Source organism: Trichosurus vulpecula, chromosome 8 (genome assembly GCF_011100635.1).
Source record: "Trichosurus vulpecula isolate mTriVul1 chromosome 8, mTriVul1.pri, whole genome shotgun sequence".
Taxonomy (NCBI): domain Eukaryota; kingdom Metazoa; phylum Chordata; class Mammalia; order Diprotodontia; family Phalangeridae; genus Trichosurus; species Trichosurus vulpecula.
In genome coordinates this window covers 29,062,333-29,084,303 of record NC_050580.1, presented here as the reverse complement: position 1 = coordinate 29,084,303, position 21,971 = coordinate 29,062,333, and the positions used below count along the sequence as shown (strand labels likewise).

The 21,971-nt window shown below is 38.8% G+C and overlaps 1 protein-coding gene across 2 annotated transcripts in view; it reads left to right on the top strand.

Annotated features, from left to right (window-relative positions):
* CTNNA3 (catenin alpha 3) overlaps nt 1-21,971 on the top strand; it is a 1,949,360-nt gene that overhangs the window by 1,734,856 nt on the left and 192,533 nt on the right. For both annotated transcript variants that reach the window (XM_036734544.1, XM_036734545.1), the window contains exon 15: nt 10,312-10,493. In XM_036734544.1, coding sequence (XP_036590439.1) covers nt 10,312-10,493 — 182 coding nt within the window. The remainder of the gene's footprint in view (nt 1-10,311; nt 10,494-21,971) is intronic.

Sequence of the window (21,971 nt, the reverse complement as noted above, 5' to 3'; positions counted from 1 at the left end):
ACTTTTTCTATACACAAAAGCGGGGGGTGGCTCAGAAATCAGCTTTGAAGTTGCCACACCATCACTTCAATTTGTTTTCAGAATTGAAAGTCTTTAGAGTTTCACTCTCATCTCCAGTCAGATGCAAAGTGTATCCTTTAATAAATCTTTGGACAGATAAGACCTGGGACATTGGTTGTCTTGTCCCCTGGGTAGTGCTGACCAGGTTTCCCACATAACTACTCTTTAGAGAAGAATTTACCACTAAATGGAACTGACATGGAGGAGAAATGGATCAAATCTCCTCCTCAACTCAGAGATCCCTCAGTCCAGATGTTGTAGCAAGTGGACTTAATTTGACAGAAGTCTGTCTTGGCCATCAAGGAAGTGATATTGCCAAAGGGCAGGCACAACCTCCAGGCTATTGCAGCAGCTAAGGCCTGAGTTTCAGAAGGCCTGGACTAGGTTAATGGCTGTGTCAGTAGACTTAAAGAGCTGTTCACAAGAGATTTTGAGAATGCAGAAACAATAGCATTTAGAATTAGTATGAGAGAAAAGTCCAGAGTGACTTTTAAGGTTTCCACTCTGAGTGGCTGGAAAGAAAGTGATCCCCTCAGCAGCAAGAGGGAGCTTCAGATGATGGGAGCGTTTGTGGGGCAGGTGTGATGAGCTCTTTTTTGGACATGTTAACTTTGAAATATCTATAGAGCATTCAGTTCAAAATGTCCACAAGGCACTTGGTGATGCAAGAGTAAAACTCAGGAGAGGAGTTAGGGTTAGATATGTAGCTCTGAGGATCAGCCAGGTGGCTCAGCAGATAGAGTGCTAGGCCTAAAGTCAGGAAGACTCCTCTTCCGGAGTTCAAATCTGTATTTAGACACTTTAGATCTTCCTAGATGTGTGACTTTGGGCAAGTCACTCCTCTCTGTTTGTCTCAATTTCCTCATCTGAAACATGAGCTGGAGAAGGAAAGAGAAAACCACTCCAATATCTTTGCCAAGAAAACCCCAAAAGGGGTCACAAAGAGTTGTGCGTGACTGAAACAAGTGAACAACAGCCAATGTAACTCTGAAAATTATGTGCATAGATAACATTGAGTGTTTATGAGTTGATGAGATCACCAAATGAAGTAGTATGGAGGAGGGAAGGAAAGAAGATCCTAGGCAAGCATGACCTGAATAGAGTCTGGCAAAAGGAGACTAAGAAGTGAGAGGGCAGTGTTACGAAAATCTAGAATGAATAAAGTATTCAGGAAAAGAGGCTAATCAATTCCAAATCTGGAAAATAGGGTAAAAAGCATGAGGATTGAGAGAAAGACCATTTTATTTAGCAACTAAGAGATCACTGGAAATTTTGGAAAGAGAGGTCTGAGTTAAATTATGAGGATGGAAGTCAGATTGCAGAATGTTCAGAATGTTTTTAGGCAACTTTCTTAAGGGGTTTAGGCATGATGAGGAGTGGATATATAAGATGATAGCAAGTGGGGATGGTTAGGAAAAATGTGAATAATTTAATTTTTTACATAAAAAATGCATGGAAGAGGCAGTAGTTGGGGAGGGAAGATGATAGAAGATTAGAGGGTGGGCATGATAGACATGAGAATCTATTGAAGAGATTGAGTTGGAATGTAATAAAGATTGGATGGAGATGTATTTGTCTTAGCAAAGAGAAGTTCAACCTCTTCATCAAAGACAAAGCTAAAGGAGATAATCTGGGGAAGATGTCTGAATGTTGTGAGATGACGAGGAAAGAGGAGCAAACTCTTAGTGAATGGCTTCCATTTTCTCATCAAAGTAGAAGGCAAAGACTTCAACTGAAATGATAGTTGCAGGGGTTCCATGGGAAGGCAAAGAAGGGATGAAAACGATTGGGAGAGCTACTGTGGTCAGTTGGTAAATTGAATAGGGAGGAATAAAAGGACTGGCTTGCTGCAGTTATGACTAGGTAATGTATGTTTATCATGGATCATACTGTTCTTTCTTTCTCCAGCTTCTTTCAGTAACTTGTGAATAGGAGCAAAGGCGGCAGTTGTTGCCCATAAATACAAGGTTGAGGATTGGCAGGGCATGAGTGATGGTAGGAAAATGGGTCAAGAGTTTTGATTGTGCAGTGCACTGTAGACTTAAATTAGTTCTTAGAGATTGGGTAATGGAGGAGACTGTGGCCAGTGCAGAAGTGATGACCTGGGAAAGCTACTAATCTGGCAGTTTAGATCTTAGATAGTGAATTTTAGACCTCACCTTGAGTTTCTTCTCTATTATTGGGTTAATCTTAGCAATGCATACTAAACCTAGAACCACCCTGATGGTAAGTTGGTGGCAGGTATAATTATCCCCATTTTACGGTGGAAGAAAATGAACACAAAGTTAATTTACCTTTTCAAGATTGTTGGGAAATGAAGCATTTCCAGGAATAGAAATTGAGAAGCAAATGAATGAATGAATGATGAAGCATTTATTAAACTGTTGCTATGTGCAAATCATGGTGCTAGGGATACAAATTGTCTCTACTTCCTATGTTCAAGGAGCTCACACTAGAATGGAGGACACAACACATATTCAAAGTTCATATGGCAAGTCCCATGGTCCTTAGGGTACGGTGGTAAAGCAGATGGTATGCATTTTCTTTAATGTCATTTGTGCTGATAAAATTGTATTAGTTTCTGATACTGAGCTCTTTAACAAGGCCAAGGACTTGGATGGAGAGAACTATCAAGGCATTTGACATGTCCCATGTCCACAGGGATTGTTCTTCGCAGTGGTAACTTTGGGGCCTGCACTGGAGGCTGAACTGATATCCTGGTTCTCAGGTTCAAGGCCCTGGGCTGTCTCCATTGGAGTACCAGGAAAGATGGTGGTAAAGATAGTATACACTCACTCCTGTTTCTCCCTGAGGGTGCCTTGCTATTTCATGTAGGGTAGCTTGTTTGCTCAGTGGTTGCCCATTGGATAGCATATGGTAAGAACTGGTGGCGCCTTCTTCATAGAAGTTACTTCCCTCAAATGATAGGTGCAGGCATGCAGCTAGAAGCTGGGCACCCCCCCCAACTGGGAGAATGTTGCCAAACTCAGGGTGCTTGGGCTCAAACTAAATGCCCGTGGTAGTGGTTGGTCAGCAGTGGATGTTAAAAGTGGTCAAGAGGATAGGCCTCTACTTCACATCATAAGAATCGCTCTTGGTCTAGCCATCCCTTCATTCCAGAGCTAGTATAATTAATCCATGAAGTGATTAGATGAGTTCTACATTACTGGTCTCCTCCCACGTAGCCTCACAGATTTATTAGCCATGGAGTCTAGAACGCTCCCTTGGACGACGTGCATCTCCGAAGCAACCATTATGAAAAGATTACATCCTCTTTATGAGAGTGAAGTGAACAATTATGGCCAGTCATCAGAAGAGCAAGGACCGATTTCTACTTTTACAATTGCTTAATGTTTTGGTGGTGGTTGTAATTTACTCCATATGCCTGTCTATTACCTTTGATTTTAGAGGTAACTGAGCTGTGTCTTCATTTATGCTCATTCCCATATGCCAACAGCAGTTAAATCTGCTCTTGTTTCACTGCATAATGTGAATTACACTGGGAGGGAACTGAAAAATATTTTCTGAGTAGGAAGAAAATCATGTGGCAGTGTCATCAGCAATGAATAAAGGCCGATTTGGTTCATTACCATGTCTCCAGGAATCCATTTTTAAAGGAACTTTTAGAAAAAAGAAACTTTTAACTATCAGTCTAGAATGCCAATCATCTTGTAATAGTTTAAAGATATATATATATATATATATATATATATATATATATATACATATATATATGTACATAAATAAAGATCTAGAAAACAATTTTGTCTCATCTCAAAATAAATGAATCCCAAATATCTAAATTCACTTATTTTTCTCCTGCATTGCAGTCCTGAGTCCCTAGCCATCCCTTGGATGTCTGTACTTTCTTATGTAAACTCCTTGATGGTGCAAGCTTTTTTCTTATCTCTTTGTATCCCCAGCACATGGCACAAGGCTGGCTCCTGGTAGTTACGTGATGAATGTTTCTAGACTTTTTAACTAAGTTAACTAATTGTCCTTTGTAAGCCGCAAACTTGACTCATCCTTTTCCTACCCTAACTCTCACCTCTCAGTAAAACTTCCCCATCATTGTTTTTCCATTGAACATAAATTTATCTGTCTTACTTTCTTAGCCCCTCAGATGGGGAGGGGTGAGGGGGATGAAAAACAATAGGCTTTTAACAAACATACATAGCCAGTAAAGTAGATTGTCTCATGATCATATCCTCTGCGATCCTGATCAATCCTTGCGATGATCAGGGTTCTTGGGTCTTCCAAAATTGTTTGTGTTCACAATATTATTATAGTTTACATTCTTCTCTTAGTTCACTCACTTCGTCCTGGATAAGTTTAAAAAGTTTCTCTGAAGTTGTCACTTTTGTCATTTCTTCCCCATCACTTTTAAAGAAGAGTGTGAGGCATCTGTAATTACTATCTTCAAGTATATGAAACACTGTTATAGATTATGGATCAGACCCGTTCCCCATACATCAAAGGGTGGACTTAGGATCAATGTGGAGACAGAAAGACTTAGGACCAATGTGGAGATGGAAAGACCAAGACTGATGTCATGGAGAAAATGCAAGGGTGGGGACAAACCTTGTCACAATGAGAGCTGTCCAAAAGTAAAAATGGATGTTCTAGTTGGTAGTGGATAACTCCTCATCAGAGGTTTCAAGCAGAGAAATACGATCATTTCTCACCAGGTATATTGCAGTGGTGGGCAGTGAGGTGGTTCAATAGATAGAGGGCCATGCCTGCAGTCAGGGAGACCTGAGTTCAAATCTGACCTCAGACACTAGTTGTGTGACCCTGGCAAGTCATTTAACTCTGTTTGCCTCAGTTTCTTCATCTGTAAAATGAGCTGGAGAAGGAAATAGCAAACCACTCCAGCATCTTTGCCAAGAAAACACCAAATGGGGTCATAGTTGGATATGACTGAAATGACTGAACAACAACAACAGTGGGGATTATTTTTGTCATATGTGGGCTAGAGTCCAGGGGTGGGGAACCTGTGGCTCCTTAGGTCCTCAAGTGCTGCCCTTTGACTGAATCCTTGATACAAGTATTTGTTCTCTAAAACTCAGTCAAAGGGCTACACTTGAGGACCTAGAGGGCCAGATGTGGCCTCAAGGCTGCAGGTTCGCCACCCCTGGCCCAGACTGTATAGCCTTTTAATTCTCTTATAACTGAAAATTAATGATTCTTTTACATACAGTTCTAAAGTATTTGACTCTGCCCTGAGTTGACCACAACCTTTGACCAGGCAGCTAAGTGATGTACTGCACAGAGTATTGGGCCAGGACTCAGCAAAACCTGAGTTCAAATCTAGGATCAGACAGACCCTGGAAAAGTCACTCAACCTCAGTATGCCTCATTTTCCTCAACTGTAAAATGAGAATAATGATAATACTTGCCACCTAAGGTGGTTATAAGGATCAAATGAGATAATATTTGTCAAGTGTTTAGCACAGTGCCTGAACAGAGTAGTTGTTTAAGAAATGCTTATTACCTCCTCTCCCCACCCCCCACCTTCCCCTTTTCCTACTGAATAAAGCGTATTTTGTTTCTGGAACTTTGATAATTCTCTCTCCAAATCCATTTAGTCAACAAGTCTCATTCATTCCATTTCAGCAGTATCGCTTGTCTATCCCTTCTGTCCACTTCTATGGTCTCTTCCCTGTTTCAGGCCCTTCCACTCTTTGCCATACCTCCCTCCTTGGTCTGCCTGATCCAAGTTCTCTCCTGTTCAATCTTTCCATCTCAAAGGAAGTTGCCAAAATCCACTCCCTAAGGCACAAATTTGGCCAGGTTACTTCACTTGCTAAAAATAAAGCAACAACAACAAAACACTTCATTGGAACCAGAACAATGTACAGAGTACCAGCAATATTGTCAAGATAATCAGCTGTGAAAGACTTAGTAACTCTGATCAATACAATGATTTACTACAGCTCCAAAGGACTCATGATGAAAAATGATCTCCATCTCCAAACAGAGAACTGATGGACTCAGAGAGCAAACTGAAACATTTTTTTCCTGTCTTCATGTTTTTTTTTTTTTTTTCCAGAACATGGCTAATACAGATCTATCTTTTCATGGCTTCATATGTTTAATAGGTATCATAATCGTTGCTTTCTCAATCAGTGAGGGTAGAGAAAGGGACAGAATCTGGAACTGAAAATAAAAATAAAATTTTAAAAGTAAATCTTCATCAGTTCCCAATTGCTTCTCACGCAATAATCAGGAAATGGATGACCTATAGCCAATCATCATTTCAGACTTCTGCCTCTTATTGGGTTACAAATTCCTCCTGGATTTCAAAAAGCCACTTTCTCACCTCTGTGAAGTGACAATGCATTGAATTTTTCCCTCTTCCAGGAATGCTTCCTTATTTTCAAGGCATGTCTCAGGTACCACTTTGATCAGCCCGGATGTTAGTATCACTTATCTCTCTCCCCACCTTGGATAATACAGAAAGGTAGCACAGAGTTGCGGATACTCTCAGGTAGCTTAAAATCTGGAAGATCCAAATCTATTCTAGGGCTAGCCTCCAATGCCTGAGATATACTTCCTTATTATCTTTGCCTCATGAAACCACTGATTTCCTTCATATGATCATAAGATGAATCTCCTTTCTCTCATTTTAGAGATGAGGAAACTGAGGCACAAAGAAATTAATCTTAAGTGATATGTTCAGAATCACACAACTAATAAGGGTCTGGGGCAAGATTCGAACAAAGATCTCCTGGATTCCAAGCTTAGTGTGATAGGTACCGTGCCACCTAACTTCCTAAATCAAAAGCCTATAGTACCCAGTATTCCATGTCAATCTCCCATCCAAATTCTAACCTGACCCAAGTCCATTTATCTTCTCAGATCAGGTGACACCTGTTGTCTTTAGGTTGGTATGAATATTGGCAAGTAGTGCCTTGAAGGCTTAGCTGGCCTGCATGTCCTAGACAAGGGCTGCTGATTCCCCTGAACGCTCAGTGCTATTTCCCCCAAATTGCTTTGCATATGTAACAGTGGCATGGCTCTGTGTATGCTGAACTAGTGAGTAGACAGGGAAATGTCTGACTTTTCTCTTCTGCTCCCATCCCTTTTTGTGGGCCAAGATTCTATTCTTGTTGTGTGGGCCTGTCTCTAGCTATGCTCCAGGCCCCTCACCTTCCAAAGGAGTGGCTTTCCTTTCAGATCAGGCTGCTCAGTAGTCGCCAGTACCAGTCTCAATACCAGCTCGTACCAGCGTATGGCCAGTTTTTACTGCTGACTCATTTGCCCAGATAAACCCCATTAAATGTATAATCCCTGACCAGAAGTTAAAAAAACAAATTGGTAACTGCTCATTTCTAAGTCCTAGACATTTATCATGTTGTGGCAAAATATTACTGTTTTAAAGCCTTCCCAAATCTCCCCAGTGCTGTGTTTGGACAGTAGTATGCACAGTTTAACAATGCAGTTGGTTAACAGCTTTATCACATATTCTGCCTTTACAGCCAAAGATAACTTTAATCACAGAATAATAAACACACTTTTCAGAGAGACATCTTCCTCGGGGGATGTTAGATTTAGAAATGGGGATCAAGCACCTTAGGAGAGAGAGGGAAAGGGGAGAGGAGAAGAATAAAGAATCACTAAGACTTTGGTCAGGAACCTAAATGTATTTTAGTGTCTAGCACAATGTGGCTTGAGGGTACTGACATCCCACCTGGTGCTCCTCCATGTCAATAAGGCCTTTGCCCTTTCCATCTCTCTTGAATCTCTCAAAGTTTCTTGGATTCCTCTTCCCACAAGACCAAAGAGTGGGGTGGAATAAAAAATTGGGCCTTTTGCCAGTCAAAGGTCAGAACCAAAGTCCCCTGCATGAGGTTGAGTAGGATGAAAACAGTGGGAGATTTCTGTCCATTTTCCATCTGCAGCTCTGCATGGTTTCAGCTTCCAGGTAAGCTTAAAACTTGATCGCCCTGCTGCTAACTCAGTCTTGGACACTGCACACTTTCCAAACTCCCTCAACTTCTTTTCCTCTCTGATTGGAGGGCTAGGAGGCAGGGCACAAAACTCCTCTTAAAGCTTTTCCTTATACAGGGCAGGACTCATACTTCCCAGTTCATTCTCTATTCTCCATCTACAGCTTTATACTCCATTTAAACACTACAGAACAAGATGCCCTCAGAACTGCCCCTCCCACACATGCACACGCACACACACACATTCACACACACACTCACTTTCCAGCTTCTTTTTGTGTATTATCAGCCCCAAGTAAATGTACATTCCTTGAGGACAGGAATTGTCTTCTTGCTTGTATCCTCAGTGCTTAGTACTGTGTTGTAACAACAATGTTGCTAGCAGCTGCTGACCAATAGCAAAAGCATGCAGGAAGGCTGCTAGCACAGATTCTTTGATCTGCTTTTCTAAAGGAAAGCCACCTTAAGGGGTTAACAATCTCACTTTAATTAAACATACATATACCATTCACTTAGTTCAGGGGGAAAAGCCAGCACTCTGAACTTCAGAGAGAATACAAACAGAAATTACAAGCAGAAATTATGTGAACAGAGCAAATGACACAAACCAGCAGACAGGCGTGTCTCTCTGTCCAACATCTCAATGCATAGTTACCAGAGAAGCATCAACATCTGAGTTTTTCAAAGCTGGGGGCGCTGCTTCAATGGCGAGAGTCTTGTCACCAACACTCTTTCAATGAGTGTGCCCCCAAAGGCAAAATGCTAACCTCTGAGTTTATACACATTTCTTCAAGATCAAAGGGACTCAAACCCATGTGAAGAGGCCAGTTATAAAGAGTCCCAATTCAATCAAAAAATCCTTAGTGCTGAGAAGCACTCCAAAACACAGACCACAAGAAGTCTATTTGGCTTGCCATTACATTTGAAAGGCAAGACTCATCAAAGGTACTTAATTACCTCAGCATTCCAAAAGAGAAAACAGTAATAAAAAAAGTCCCACCCTAATTACCATGCACTTGCCTAGAACCCAGTAGGTGCTTACTAAGAATTGATTGAATTATTGAAGATTTGTCTGAAAATAGGGGATCTTTTCTAGAATCCTCATCTCCTGGATGAGGCTTTCAGTGGAGGGGATAGAGGCAAAGATTGTTGCATATAGAATTTGTATTGTTTTGTCTGTGTACAGGTTGTTTCCCCCAGTAGAATTCTGGCTCTTTGAGAGCAGGGACTTTTTCCTTCTTTTTAGTCTTTGTAGTCTCCTAACATGAGCACAGTTATCACCACTTAAGCACATTGGGCTCCCAAATGACTCTGGAGGAGAGTGAGGCTGATGCCTTTGCATAGCCCTGTTTCACTTAAATCCAATTCGCTTTCAAGTCAACACATCACCCTCCTGATGTTGTTGGTTTTCTTTTAGAATGAAGGACTAACAACAATAAACCCCACTTAAATCATATGTGTAATATAGTAACTGGAGAGCTGGACCCAGTTACAAAGATCTGAGTTCAAATTTGGCCTCAGAAACTTACCAGCTGTGGGGCCCTGGACAAGTCACTTAAGGGTTTGCCTCATTTGCTCGTCTATAAAATGAGCTGGAAAAGAAAATAGTAAACCAGTCTAGTGTCTCTGCAAAGAAAACCCCAAATTAAAATCACAAAGAATAGGACATAATTGAAACAATAGCAACTCCGCCTGTGATTTCCTTAGTATCAGGGATTCCCAGGTGAGGAAACTCCCTTTACTAATTCAGATTAGCATTTTCTATGTAATCTACAGTCTTAGAATTGCGTAGTCATACAGTTAGTAAGGGTCAAAGATGAGGCTTAAAGCCAGGTCTTCCTGCTCTCCCCAGAGATACTTATTATTAAATAATATATCTTGGTAAATATGGCTTGAAACATGCTGTGCTAAGGACAGAAAATACAAACGAAAAATAAGATATTTCCTGATCTCAAGAATCTAGGTTCAAACACTGCCATTGGCAGTTACTGGTTCCTGTGACCTTTTGTAAGTCTCTTACCCTTTCTGAGTCCCAATTTAGTCATTTGTAAAATAAAGACTTTGTGCCAGATAGCCCCTATGCTTCTATCTAGTTTCAAATATCTAATCTAATAATCCTGTGCTTGGGAAATTCTGTTTTTTTTTGTTTTGTTTTGTTTGTTTTTGGATAATAAATAACTTGCCATATGATTTTATTAGCTCTGTTTTGGCATTTGGTGATGTCCATTACATACTTCAAAAGCAAAGTGCTTTCAGGTCCAGGCAGATGTTTTACAAATCAGATTATCTCCTGTTTCAGGCTAAAATGACTCAACTGCCTGAGGCTGAAAAGGAAAAGATAGCTGAGCAAGTAGCTGATTTCAAGAAAGTCAAGAGCAAGCTGGATGCTGAGATTGAGATATGGGATGATACCAGCAATGACATCATAGTCCTGGCCAAGAAGATGTGCATGATTATGATGGAGATGACAGACTTCACCAGGTAATTATGCAGAAATTGATGTTTAATATTTATAAGTGTTAGAAGTACTTGTCATGCAGGTAAAACATCAAGGTTTCCGAGTGGCAGGTGCCAAAATCTTACGAAGACTGAACGATAAAGCAAATGAAAAGGAAGGAATTGTGTGTGTTTCATTTCAGAACTGCAGTTCCAATAGACAGAGCAGTATTTAACCTTGAATGGAGTTCAATGATAACTGTCAAGGACTTTTAAAAGCTTCTTATTCAACATGCCCATATTTTCATATTTTCATTCTCTGAAGGAACATGCACTCCTGCAGTAAATCAATTCCTGAGGTTTTCCTGAAGCCATCTCTTTCAGCTTTTGTTTTGTTTTGTTCTTTTTTACTTTTATTTAACGATTTTATTATTTGGCCACAGAATTTGGATGGAATGGTGGATAGAATATAGAGTTCTCAGCATGGAGTTAGGAAGACCAGAGCCCAAATTCCATCTCTTACTTTTATTTGTTTGTGACCATGGGTGAGTCCTAAACCTTTTTGATTCTGTTTCTTGATCCCAGTAGATGAAAAGAATAGTATAGGACTGACCTAGACCTGTGATCTAAGGATTGCAAAATCAAGAAATTCCATTTCCCAGCTCAGATCTACACCTTCTCTGAAATTCATACTTTTAGAGTTGCATGGGGGCACCAAGAATAAATTAATGAATGCATTTCAAAAGCATTTCTTAAATTCTTACTATATACTATACTAAACATTGCAAACACAAATTCATGCAAATAAGTCATTTCCTGCCCCTAAGTTACTTAAGCCCTCCTAAGAAAAGACAACATAAATAGGGAACTAATGGCCAGGGAGGAATTTTTTTTTACAGGTGTGTGTAAGAAGGACTGCTGATTGGCATCATAAGGCATTTGACATAGACTTTTCTAGAAATGAGTGCGGACGAATAGGGTATGGAATTAAGATTGTGGGAAAGTAGTATATTAACTCTGGTCTAAGCAAGATAAAGAGGATACTCACCAATTAAAAATTGAAGATTTCAGGTTGGGAAGTTCAATTCTAGCTTGGTGGTAGAGACTGGAGTACATTTGACAAGGCATGGAGATTTCTTGAAAGTTTTGTGGTGAGTTCGGGTTTTGGCAATGTGAATTAATAAAAAAAAAAGTGCCTACTGTGTGAAAAGCACTGAAAACACAAATAGAAAAGTAATGCAGCCCCTACTCCCAAGGAACTCACATTATAATAGGAGGCAAGAACACATACAGAAGGATATAGCTCCATGACATATGAAAATACAACATAATCCTTAGTGTATATATATATATATATATATATATATATATATATATATATATATATATATAAGCATACATATATATATGTATTGTATATGTATTAATTTGTAATGTCAAACTATTTGATGGTGACAAGGAGTTTGGTAAGGTGCATGTTTATTAATGAGAAACCCAGTGTCCCTGGGTCAGAGCTTGAGTTCTGGAGATGGAGAATAAGGATAGAAAACAAGGCATGAAGATACTAAGGGAAGTGGTGTGATGGATCTGGGTGCAGGAAAGAGAAAATGAAAAATGTTCTCCAATCAGAAGACCAGGGTGCTAGGATTTAATGACTTGTCCAGGATGTCACAGTTAGCATGTGTTGTAGAAGAGAATTAGAGAATCGATCTCAGGTCTTCTGACCCTGAGGATGCCTATCCATCTACTAGGTCATGCTGACTCCTTCTGATCTCTAAATGAGCCTAATGAGACTTATAGTATCATGTACCTCATAGAGTTGTTGTTAGGGTAATGAGATACAATGGATATGAAGTTTGTTGTTAAAGTAGTGAGATACAATGGATATGAAGCATTTTGTGACCTTAGAGCGTTACATACTTGTCAGTTATTGTCGTTACAAAAGAGAGCCAGGAAGAATACACACAAATATCAACAAAGAAAAAAATAAGAGACTACAGAATAAAACAAGTATACACACATCATCCGCTAGTCTAGTACTCGGACATCAGAGGTAGAAAAAAACTAGGGAAAAGACACGAAGAAATGGCAAACCACTTCAGGATCTTTGCCAAGAAATCCCCAAATGGGGTCACGAAGAGTTCTATGTGACTGAAATGACTGGACAACAATATAAAATGAAATTATTAGTGTAAAGTGCTTCACAAACTTTTAGAAAATATGTAAATATCTTTTCCATCACCATCATCATTGTCATCATCGAACCATTAAGTTAAATGCCAAATTTCTATTCCAGCCAGCATTTGAACCTTTCCACAAAATCATTGTGTTTATTTCCTCAGTAAAAAAGATGCCATACTGTTTACTGTCTCCAATTATTCTGAAATTAATATGTGTGTGTGTGTGTATGATTTTACTTTTACTTGTGCTTTCGTCCATTTCAGTAGTAAGTTTCCTCTACCCTTGTTTCTAGCCCCATACTTCAATGCCTTTTCAGAAGGCTAAGTACAGCAGTTTATCCAGCTTGTTGTTCTTTTCCACCTACTCAGAATTATTATCTGAACAGGCTATTCAATTTTTTTTTTTTGACATGGGAACCTAAGAGAATCGAGGAGTCATGATTGGGAGGGTAGCACTTTTCAGTATTGGATTGATTTGCTCTGTATGTAGCAATAAACAAATTTGCTGTGCTTAAAAAATGCCCTGGAAGACTGTAATCTTTCATTCCATTCATCAGTCAGTGAGCATTTATTAAACAACGAGTAAGGGCAAATTTTCCTGAGTTCAAATCTGACTATCACCATTTGCTACTTGCGTGACCCTGGGCAATCATTTAACTCTACTTGCTCAGTTTCCTCATCTGTAAAATGAACTGGAGAAGGAAATGGTAAACCACTCCAGTATCTTTGCAAGAAAATTCTGAATGGTGTCAAGAAAAGTCAAACATGATGACTAAACAATGACAAACCCGAATTTAATTATTTCATTATATACCTAGCCAGCTCCTCATGCCAAATCAGCTCATGAATCTCTTTCTCATCCCATTAGGCAGTCTGCTTAAATTCCTGCTGCCACAAGAATTTCAGGTATGGGCGACGACCAGAGAAGAAGCTTGGAGTTGGGAGAAGTTAATGTTACTAGATATAAGAGTACCTGAAGGGTGTAAGGTGTGAGAAGACAAGCAGGGTAGGAATTAGACCAGTTTGTACAAGGTTTTGAATGCCAGAAGATTTTATCCTTTTTATTGGAGTTAATAGGGAGTCAGTAAAGCTTATTGAATAGGGTTGTGACATAGTCTGACCTGATCATTTTACCAGCTGAGTGGAGGATGGACTTGTGTGGAAAAGGAGAAAAGACTTGTTTAAGGGAGACCTGCCAGCAGGCTATGACAGTAGTCTCTGTGTGGTTTGATTATAGCCTGTACCAGGAGAGGGACTGTTTCAAAGTAGAGGAAGATGTATTCAAGAGAAGTTAGGAAAGTAAAATCCACAGGACTTGCCAACATATTAGAAATGAGGATGAGGGAGAAGGAGGAGTTGAGAAGGACACCCATGTTGTGAGCCTGGGTGAGAGAAGAGAAGGTTTAGGGGGAAAAGTATATGTTTGGACATGTTTGAGTTTGAGAGGTCTACTGGATATCCACTTGGAAATATCTAAAATGTAGTTATTGTGAGATTGTGTTGGGAAACAAGTTAAGGTTGGTCAGTTATATTGGAGAGTCATCTGTATAAAGCTAAGAATTAAAATCATGGTAACTGATGAGATCAGCAAAAAGAAGTAGGATTATGATAAAAGAAGAGGACCCCAGGGCAGTTCTTTGTGGGACTGTCACTGTTAGGAGGCATGATGTAGATGAAGACCCAGCAAAAGAGAAAGAGAAGTGGTCAGTTTGATAGAAGAACAACCAGGAAAATACAGTGTCATGAAAACCAAGAAGAAAGAAAGTATAAAAAAGAGGATGATTGAAAATGCCAAAGACTGCAGAGCAATAAAGAAGGATGAAAATTGCAACAACAACAACAAAAGCCTTTAAATTTCATCATTAAGAGATGATTAATAATTTGGGAGAGAGGAGTTTTGTCATTTAATGAAGCCTGAAGTCAGACTGCATAAAGTTAAGAAAAAGTTTAAAAAGAAGAGAAAGGAAAAGGAGGCAGCTATTGTAGAAGGCATTCTCAAGAATGACTGTATGGCACCAGGACCAAGATATTTGCTCCCCATTAAGCATTTACCCTGGCTATTACGTGCCCCATGCAGCATGGCAGACCACTCTAGGTTATCACCCTCTCTTTATGGGCTGTCTTCCATGCTGTTATATCTACTATTTGGAGGCCCGGATTCTTGCTTATCTAGGAATAGCCAAATCATTCCTTTTCAAATGTATAGAATAGGAAAGGTATATTCAAATTCATATGAAACATTACCATATCTTGAAAGAAGTTCATTACTAAGGAAGCTATGAAAATGTCCTTACTGGTGCTTAAGGAGTCTACCAGTAGAATATAAGCTCTTCAGCTGCCTTTAAAGCCAGACAGGCTATCGCATTGCCTTTTTGAGGGATTGCTCAACTGTTGACTTGAGATCAGTCTTGATTAGCTTGGAGACACTCGTCAGGCTATAGGGTGATTATTTATTCAGCCCCAACAGGGAAATAAATCATCTGCTAAGATGTTGTGATCTCCATCCCATCAATAGAGAGAACACACACTGACAAAATCAGATATTTGAGAAAATGTGAAGCTTAAAGTACTCTGAAATTGAGCACATCCATGTTAAATACCATATACAAAACAAAGAAATCACCAGTTCTGCTAATATTATAAAGGCAGAGAAAGAGAAAAGAACAAATGCCTACAAAAAAATTATTTACAAGCGGTCACAGTAAAGAATTATAATAATAATATATTTGTATATTTCAATGTTTGGACTAAGTCATTTAGACCAATTGCAGAGTAACATAACTCTTTGCAAATGTATCTTTTCTCATTGGTTTTGGGATTTTTAAATTCTGGATCATTCCTCTACTCTGTCTAATTAAAGATGGTTAAACACTGTATCGAATATATCCCTCAAAATCAGAAGTGAAAATGACAGACCCCACTGAGTCTTGCCTCAAAGGCTATCTAGTTCTAACTCATTACTGAATGAGGATCTCCTTGAAAACATGTCTGGCAAGTGGTCAGCCATATTTGGATTAAATATCTCTGTTGTGTATGGCTCTAACACCTCCAGAGGCAGTCTATTCACTACACTTTTTTGATGGTTCTACTTTTTTTCTCATTATTGTTTTATTTTTTTCTGTTCTGCCAGACACACACCAAAGAGCTTCAATTTCATTTTTCTTTGTAATTCTTCCTACCACGACCAGGAAAGAAAACAGTCCCACTCCAAAGTAAAGTAGCTTTGGAAAGAGTGAACCAAACTATTTTAAATTTCAAAAGGGTTTCAGGTAACATTTTGATTCTTCATTTAATTTGAACTATTCCACAATCCTTAAGCAACCTCTTTTTTCCTCTTTTGTGGACATGATATAGAAATCCAAACTTGTGTCCTAGTTAAATGATACTCAATTCCTATTTGAACCTCAGTCTGGGTCCGTAAATTATATGGCATGAGGACAAAAAAGATTATTATATAATCCATATTTTTAAGCTAACAATATCTGTTTATCATTTTAGAACATAAGATGAGTACATATCTAGCTGGAGGGTTCAGAAGGATTGTGTTCCACCCCTTAATAAGCTCCTGCTTGTTACATGACTTTGAACAAACCATGACTTCATCCTTGGTCATATAGGTTAAATATAAAAGTATCTCTACCTTGATAAATCTCTACTTTGGAGAAAGCTGTGAGTGTATCAATAAGTCTTCCTCCACCCCACCCTCCCCCCAAAAAAGACTACGTCAAATCCAAAAGTCAAAGCATTTACCAACTGAGGAAATCAGGGGAAGATTCAGAAAAGAGATGGCATTTGAGTTGGATTTTAAAGGTCAAATAGAAGCCCAGCATATTAAGGGAGTTTTTGAATGGTACCAAGAGAAACAAGCATCTGCTGCCATAGCTTAGAACTTGACCCTCAGCATTTGAGCTATTATCAGAGACAGGCTCAGTGTTCAGGGAACAGGCATTAACCTGTTCACAATTCACTATTCTGGCTGAACTGGAGGCCATCTGCCAGAGGACTTGGTTGACTTTTGAGGATGTACCTTTATTGTCTTTCATATCATACTGTATTGGCTGTAGCTTGAAAGATAGAGCACCTAATAAATCCGCTTGACCACATGGCAAATAAGGAGACCACTATAAAATAATGATGGCCTCTATCTTCCCCCCTTTAAAGTGAACAACCAAGTCAGCCTGAGTTATTGTGATACTAAGTTGAATAATTTAAATTGGAAGGGACAAGAAAATCTTTACGATCTTTAAGAACCTTGGTGTCCTTACTCCGGTCTGTTTCATGCATTCATTTAGAAAATACTTTTATTAGTCTAACTAGTAATAGAAACTATAACAATGCAGCAACAAGGATGATTTAACTTTTTTTTGCACTGTAAATCTTATTTTTGAAATAGGTGTTCCATTTGTAAAAGACGATGGTTCCCCCATCCTTCCTCCGACTCCCATCTTCCTGCCTTTGGGAATAGTATATGACTATGTCTTAAAAATTATTATTGTGCCTAGACTAAGAAAAGAGTTTCAATGCCTCTCTCCAGTATAACTTCCACCCACATTAGGCCAACTGCCAAAAAGAAGGTGGCACCTTCATAGGATCTTAAATCAGTGGATAGCACATTGAACATGGGGTCTAGCTCATGGGCTGGATATATATCTCATTGGTATTGAAAAAAAAGGAAAGCAAAACAAAAACATTCCACTTTAACCTAAAACAAGTAATAATTCTGCAGTTAAAATATTCATAATTTTGTGAAACAATATTCAAAAAAAATTGAGGTGCCACTTCTTAGTCTTTATAATGACTTCCATGAGACACCAAATGGTTTCAAAGAATGAAGAGTCATAACTAGAGCTAGTTGACTAGAGCTTTTTCCCAGAATGCAACAATTGAGGAAAAAAAAAGACAATACTTTTAGTCCACCTGAAATATTTAGGAGGGGAGAAGGAAAGACAATTGCAGTTAAAATGACCTGCCCAAGGTCACACAGCTAGTAAGTGTGTCAATTGTCTGAGGCTGGATTTGAACTCAGGTGCTCCTGACTCCAGAGCCTGTGCTCTATTCATTGTGCCACTTAGCTGCCACCTACCAGAAACATTTAATAGAAATTTGAATTTAAAATAGTGAAGCACCTAATTAAAACATTCATCATTTGTAGCAGCAAGCTAACAAATGGAGTGTTTTCTTTTTCCTATGGCCACAGCAGAAGTGAGCCCATTCCCTGGTCGAGTCATTCTGTTCCATTGTGCCCTCATATCATTCCAGAGTATATCTATCTGTCTCTCTTGCCCCTTCTCCCTCTTTCTCTCTCTCCTTCTTTCTTTTCTTTAATGTATGTCTTTTAAGGAACAGATAGATAGATAGATATATACACACATATACATATATACATATTTATGTATATGTATACGTATATGTATAGTTTCTTTTAACTAAGTTAAAATTTCTTTTGCTTCTTTCCCTGTAACAACAATGCTGCTAGTGGCTGCCATGGAGGTGTAAGGCCAATAACAAGCCCTGCAACTCCAGCACACAGGAGGGCTGCTAGCACAGCTTCTTTCATCTGCTTTTCTAAGGAAAACAGCTTTAAGGGGTTTACAATCTCACTTTAATTAAAGAAACCCAAATCTGTTTCTATGTGAAACTAAAAGGACTTACTAAAAGGTAAAAGGTGTAGTCCTTAGATATTTTTTGTTTGTTTTCTGTGTACCCATAAAACAACCACTGTGAAGGACCTTTTAAGTGAATTAACTGTCTGTTTTGATACAAGTAGCCTTAGGCTCTGGTTCATTTCTTAAGGAAATCAGTCCTGTTTTTATCTGCTCCACTCCCTCAATTTTTTCCTAGTTTAAGGCACGCAAAGGCCTTTACATAAAGCATCTTCAAAATTATGAAATCTTTATTGCTTTTTTGATGGATCTGTGATTTTATGTATATACAGACTCCTCTCAGTGGTTCATATACTCTTAGGTGATGGGGCTACTATCTTTTTTTTCTTTTTGTAATCTCTTTAATAGGAATTGACAACACTTTTAAAATTTGGGTATACCTGTACTGAGTCACTATGTTAGGCTTATGTCTGAGGAGACAGAATTATAATGGTGCAAGTTCATAATAGTTTTGCTCTTGAAACTATAGCTGAGAAATGGTTTGAGCTTATGTTCCCAGTTAACAAAAGCTTGAAAATTGTGCTTGGTGTTAGGATTCTAGCACTTTGCTAAGAGAAGTCACACTTTTTTGTGTGGCTCCCAGAACTGACCCTAACCCTCATACCTAAGACCAAGGAACATAAAAGGAAGTGAGTAGTACAAGGCCAAGGTCAACAGGAGGTAATTAAAAGAAATAAGACTGGATTGTTCAAATGCAACCTTTAACAGAATAAAAGCAACTGATTAAGAAGGAATGCCTTTTGTACCTATAAGAAAGAAGGTCTACTGTGGGGAAGGAGGAGGGTTAGGGCAAGGAGCCCCTCCTACTTGGTGTTTCTCTAAGTCAGGGCTGTCCAAACTAAGGTTATCTTAGGGCCTCATTAAAATAAAATAATTATTTGAGGGCCACACCCAGAATAAAATTTACAGTACACTAATAAAAAGTGGGGGAACCCGCATCATCAATAAGACAGGTGATGGCATGAAGCATGAAAACAAACACAAAACCATAAAGTCGCAACACAGCAGTATAAAGGTAGGTGCATACTGACTAGTCAGCTGCATCACACAGACAGAATGCATCACACTGATTGATTGAAAATTCCATGTGATATATTCCCTCCATAATACTGCTTAAAAATACCAAAGTAAATTAAAATCAATGAGATAATTTATTAGTGATGGAATTAAAAAATCTAATACGTAATGCGTGCAAATTATCATTTTATTTTTTCACTCATGAAAATTAAAACTCACAGGCAGGCCACATAAAATCTCACTGCAGGCCGCATTTTGGACAGCCCTGCTCTAAGTGCTTCAGTCTTCAGAGAGTCATCAGTGAAAGACAAGACTACCCCCCACCCCCAATAAAAAGGTAAAAAAAAAAGTGTAATATCTCCCAATGCTCTCCTTAACTTTCATCTTTCATGAACTTGCTAGGAGTCATTGTTTTGAGCAAGGGAACTACAGATATTATTTACTGACACAAACCTCTACAGTCCTGTTGCTCTCTATGTTTCAGGGAGACTGCCACATCTGTCTTGACCTTTCTTCATTCTGAGGTCACCCCAGAGCTCTCACTAGTATGGAAAACAAACAAAAAAACCACCCTCAAGTCCTGGTATTCCATTAACTTCTTTTCTTGACACCACAGAAGAAAATATATTTTGGGAATTTTTGAAGCCAACAAAAGATTGGACAGAGGGCTATTAACATGAAAAATAATAAATGGATGTAGACTCTAGAGACAAAATAAGGTCTATTTTGTTCACCTATGAGTCTCAGACCCAATGGGATTATGTCCATCCAGTAAAAGATTTACATTTGATAAAACTCACCAGTTATAGGCAGTATCTTCTAAAGGAAAGAGCAATGGACTGGGAGTCAGGAAAGATTTGGGTCGACATAATGCATGAGACTGGCTATAGCTAATCACTTCATCTCTCTGTGCTTCATCTTCCTCTACTAGAAAAAGAGGGAGCTGGATTTGATGACTTTTAAGATTCATTTTGGCTATAAACAAATAATCCCAAGACTTGATTTTATCACAGAATCAAGTTGATAGAATTTCTAAGTTGATATGAAACACAAAAGTAAAACCCATGAAAAAAGAAAACAAAGAAATAGAAAACCCAACTATAAAACCACAATGATAAAACCCATCACCTCTAACAACAAACGATCTTCATGGAAAAAAGGACGTGATAACTTCTAGGTCTCTTCCAGCTCTAAATCAGTGTCTCTCTAATCGTAAGTGGCCATCAAAACTAGGGTCTCTGTGCCTTACACCTCCTGTGTTGTCAGTTGAGGCCAACAATCCACTAGTCAAGTTGTGGAGAAGAATTATGACCAATGGAATGAATCATGAGAAAGAAGAAACAGAACCAAAAAAAAAACACAACCCAAAAACCCAAAAACAAAAACAAAAGAGAGAAAAAAAAGGGGGAGAAAAAGGCGAGCATGAAGTGTGCCTCAATCTGCATTCAAAATTCATAGTTCTTTCTCTGGATGTAGATAGCATTCTCCATCGTGAGTCCTTTGGCATTGTCTTTGCACATTGTGTTGCTGAGAAGAGCAAAGTCTGTCAGGGTTAGTCCTCACAGAATCCATATATCTGTGGTTGTGTGTAATGTTCTCCTGGCTCTGCTCCGCTCACTCAGCATTATGTCGTGTAGGTTTTTCCAGGTTGTTATGAAGTCCGTATCATCCCCATTTCTTATAGCACAATAGTATTCCATTACCTTCATATACCACAACTTGTTCAACCATTCCCCAATTGATGGGCATCCCCTTGATTTCCAATTCTTAGCTACCACAAAAAGAGCTGCTATAAATATTTTTGTACATATGGGTCCTTTTCCCACTTGCGTGATCTCTTTGGGATACAACCTTAGAAGTGGTATTGCTGGGTCAAAGGGTATGAACATTTTTATAGCCCTTTGGGCATAGTTCCAAATTGCTCTCCAAAATGGCTGGATCAGTTCACAACTCCAACAGCAATGTAACAATGTTTCAATTTTCCCACATACTCTCCAGCATTTATCATTTTCCTGTTTTGTTATTTTAGCCAATCTGACAGGAGAGATATGGTATCTAAGAGTTGTTTTGATTTGCATTTCTCTAATTAGTAGTGATTTCGAGCATTTTTTCATATGCCTATAGATATCTTTAATTTCTTCCTCTGAAAACTGTCTGTTCATAACCTTTGACCATTTTTCAATTGGGGAAAGTCATCATTCATTATTCCTATTACTCTTGCAAACTGATAAAAATGCTGAATATAGAGTTTTCTCTAAGAAACTTGAACCTAAAGAATAAAAAAATACCAACAGCAGCAACAAAAACAGCTAGATAAAGTGTGCCTAAATCTCCTGAACACAAATGTAAAGTTTTTGAAGGCAGGGATGCTTTTTTTTTTCTTTGTCCTTCTTACCTCCCAGTTCTGGACACATAGTTGCTCCAAATATTTGTTTATTGATTCGAAGTTAATTCCAGTTCATTTAAACAATATGATAATTTATGAAACTGGAAGAATTGAAACTAGTTTTGAAATGACATAACTTTCTTTTGGTGTAGAATCAACCAGAAATGACTGAGTTTGTCTAGCTAAGTTAGGAAGCACTTCACCATTGCATCATCTCTCATCCTGGGATCTTTGTAGGCAAAAAAAGCAGCATGGAACAATAAAGAGAAGGCAAGGC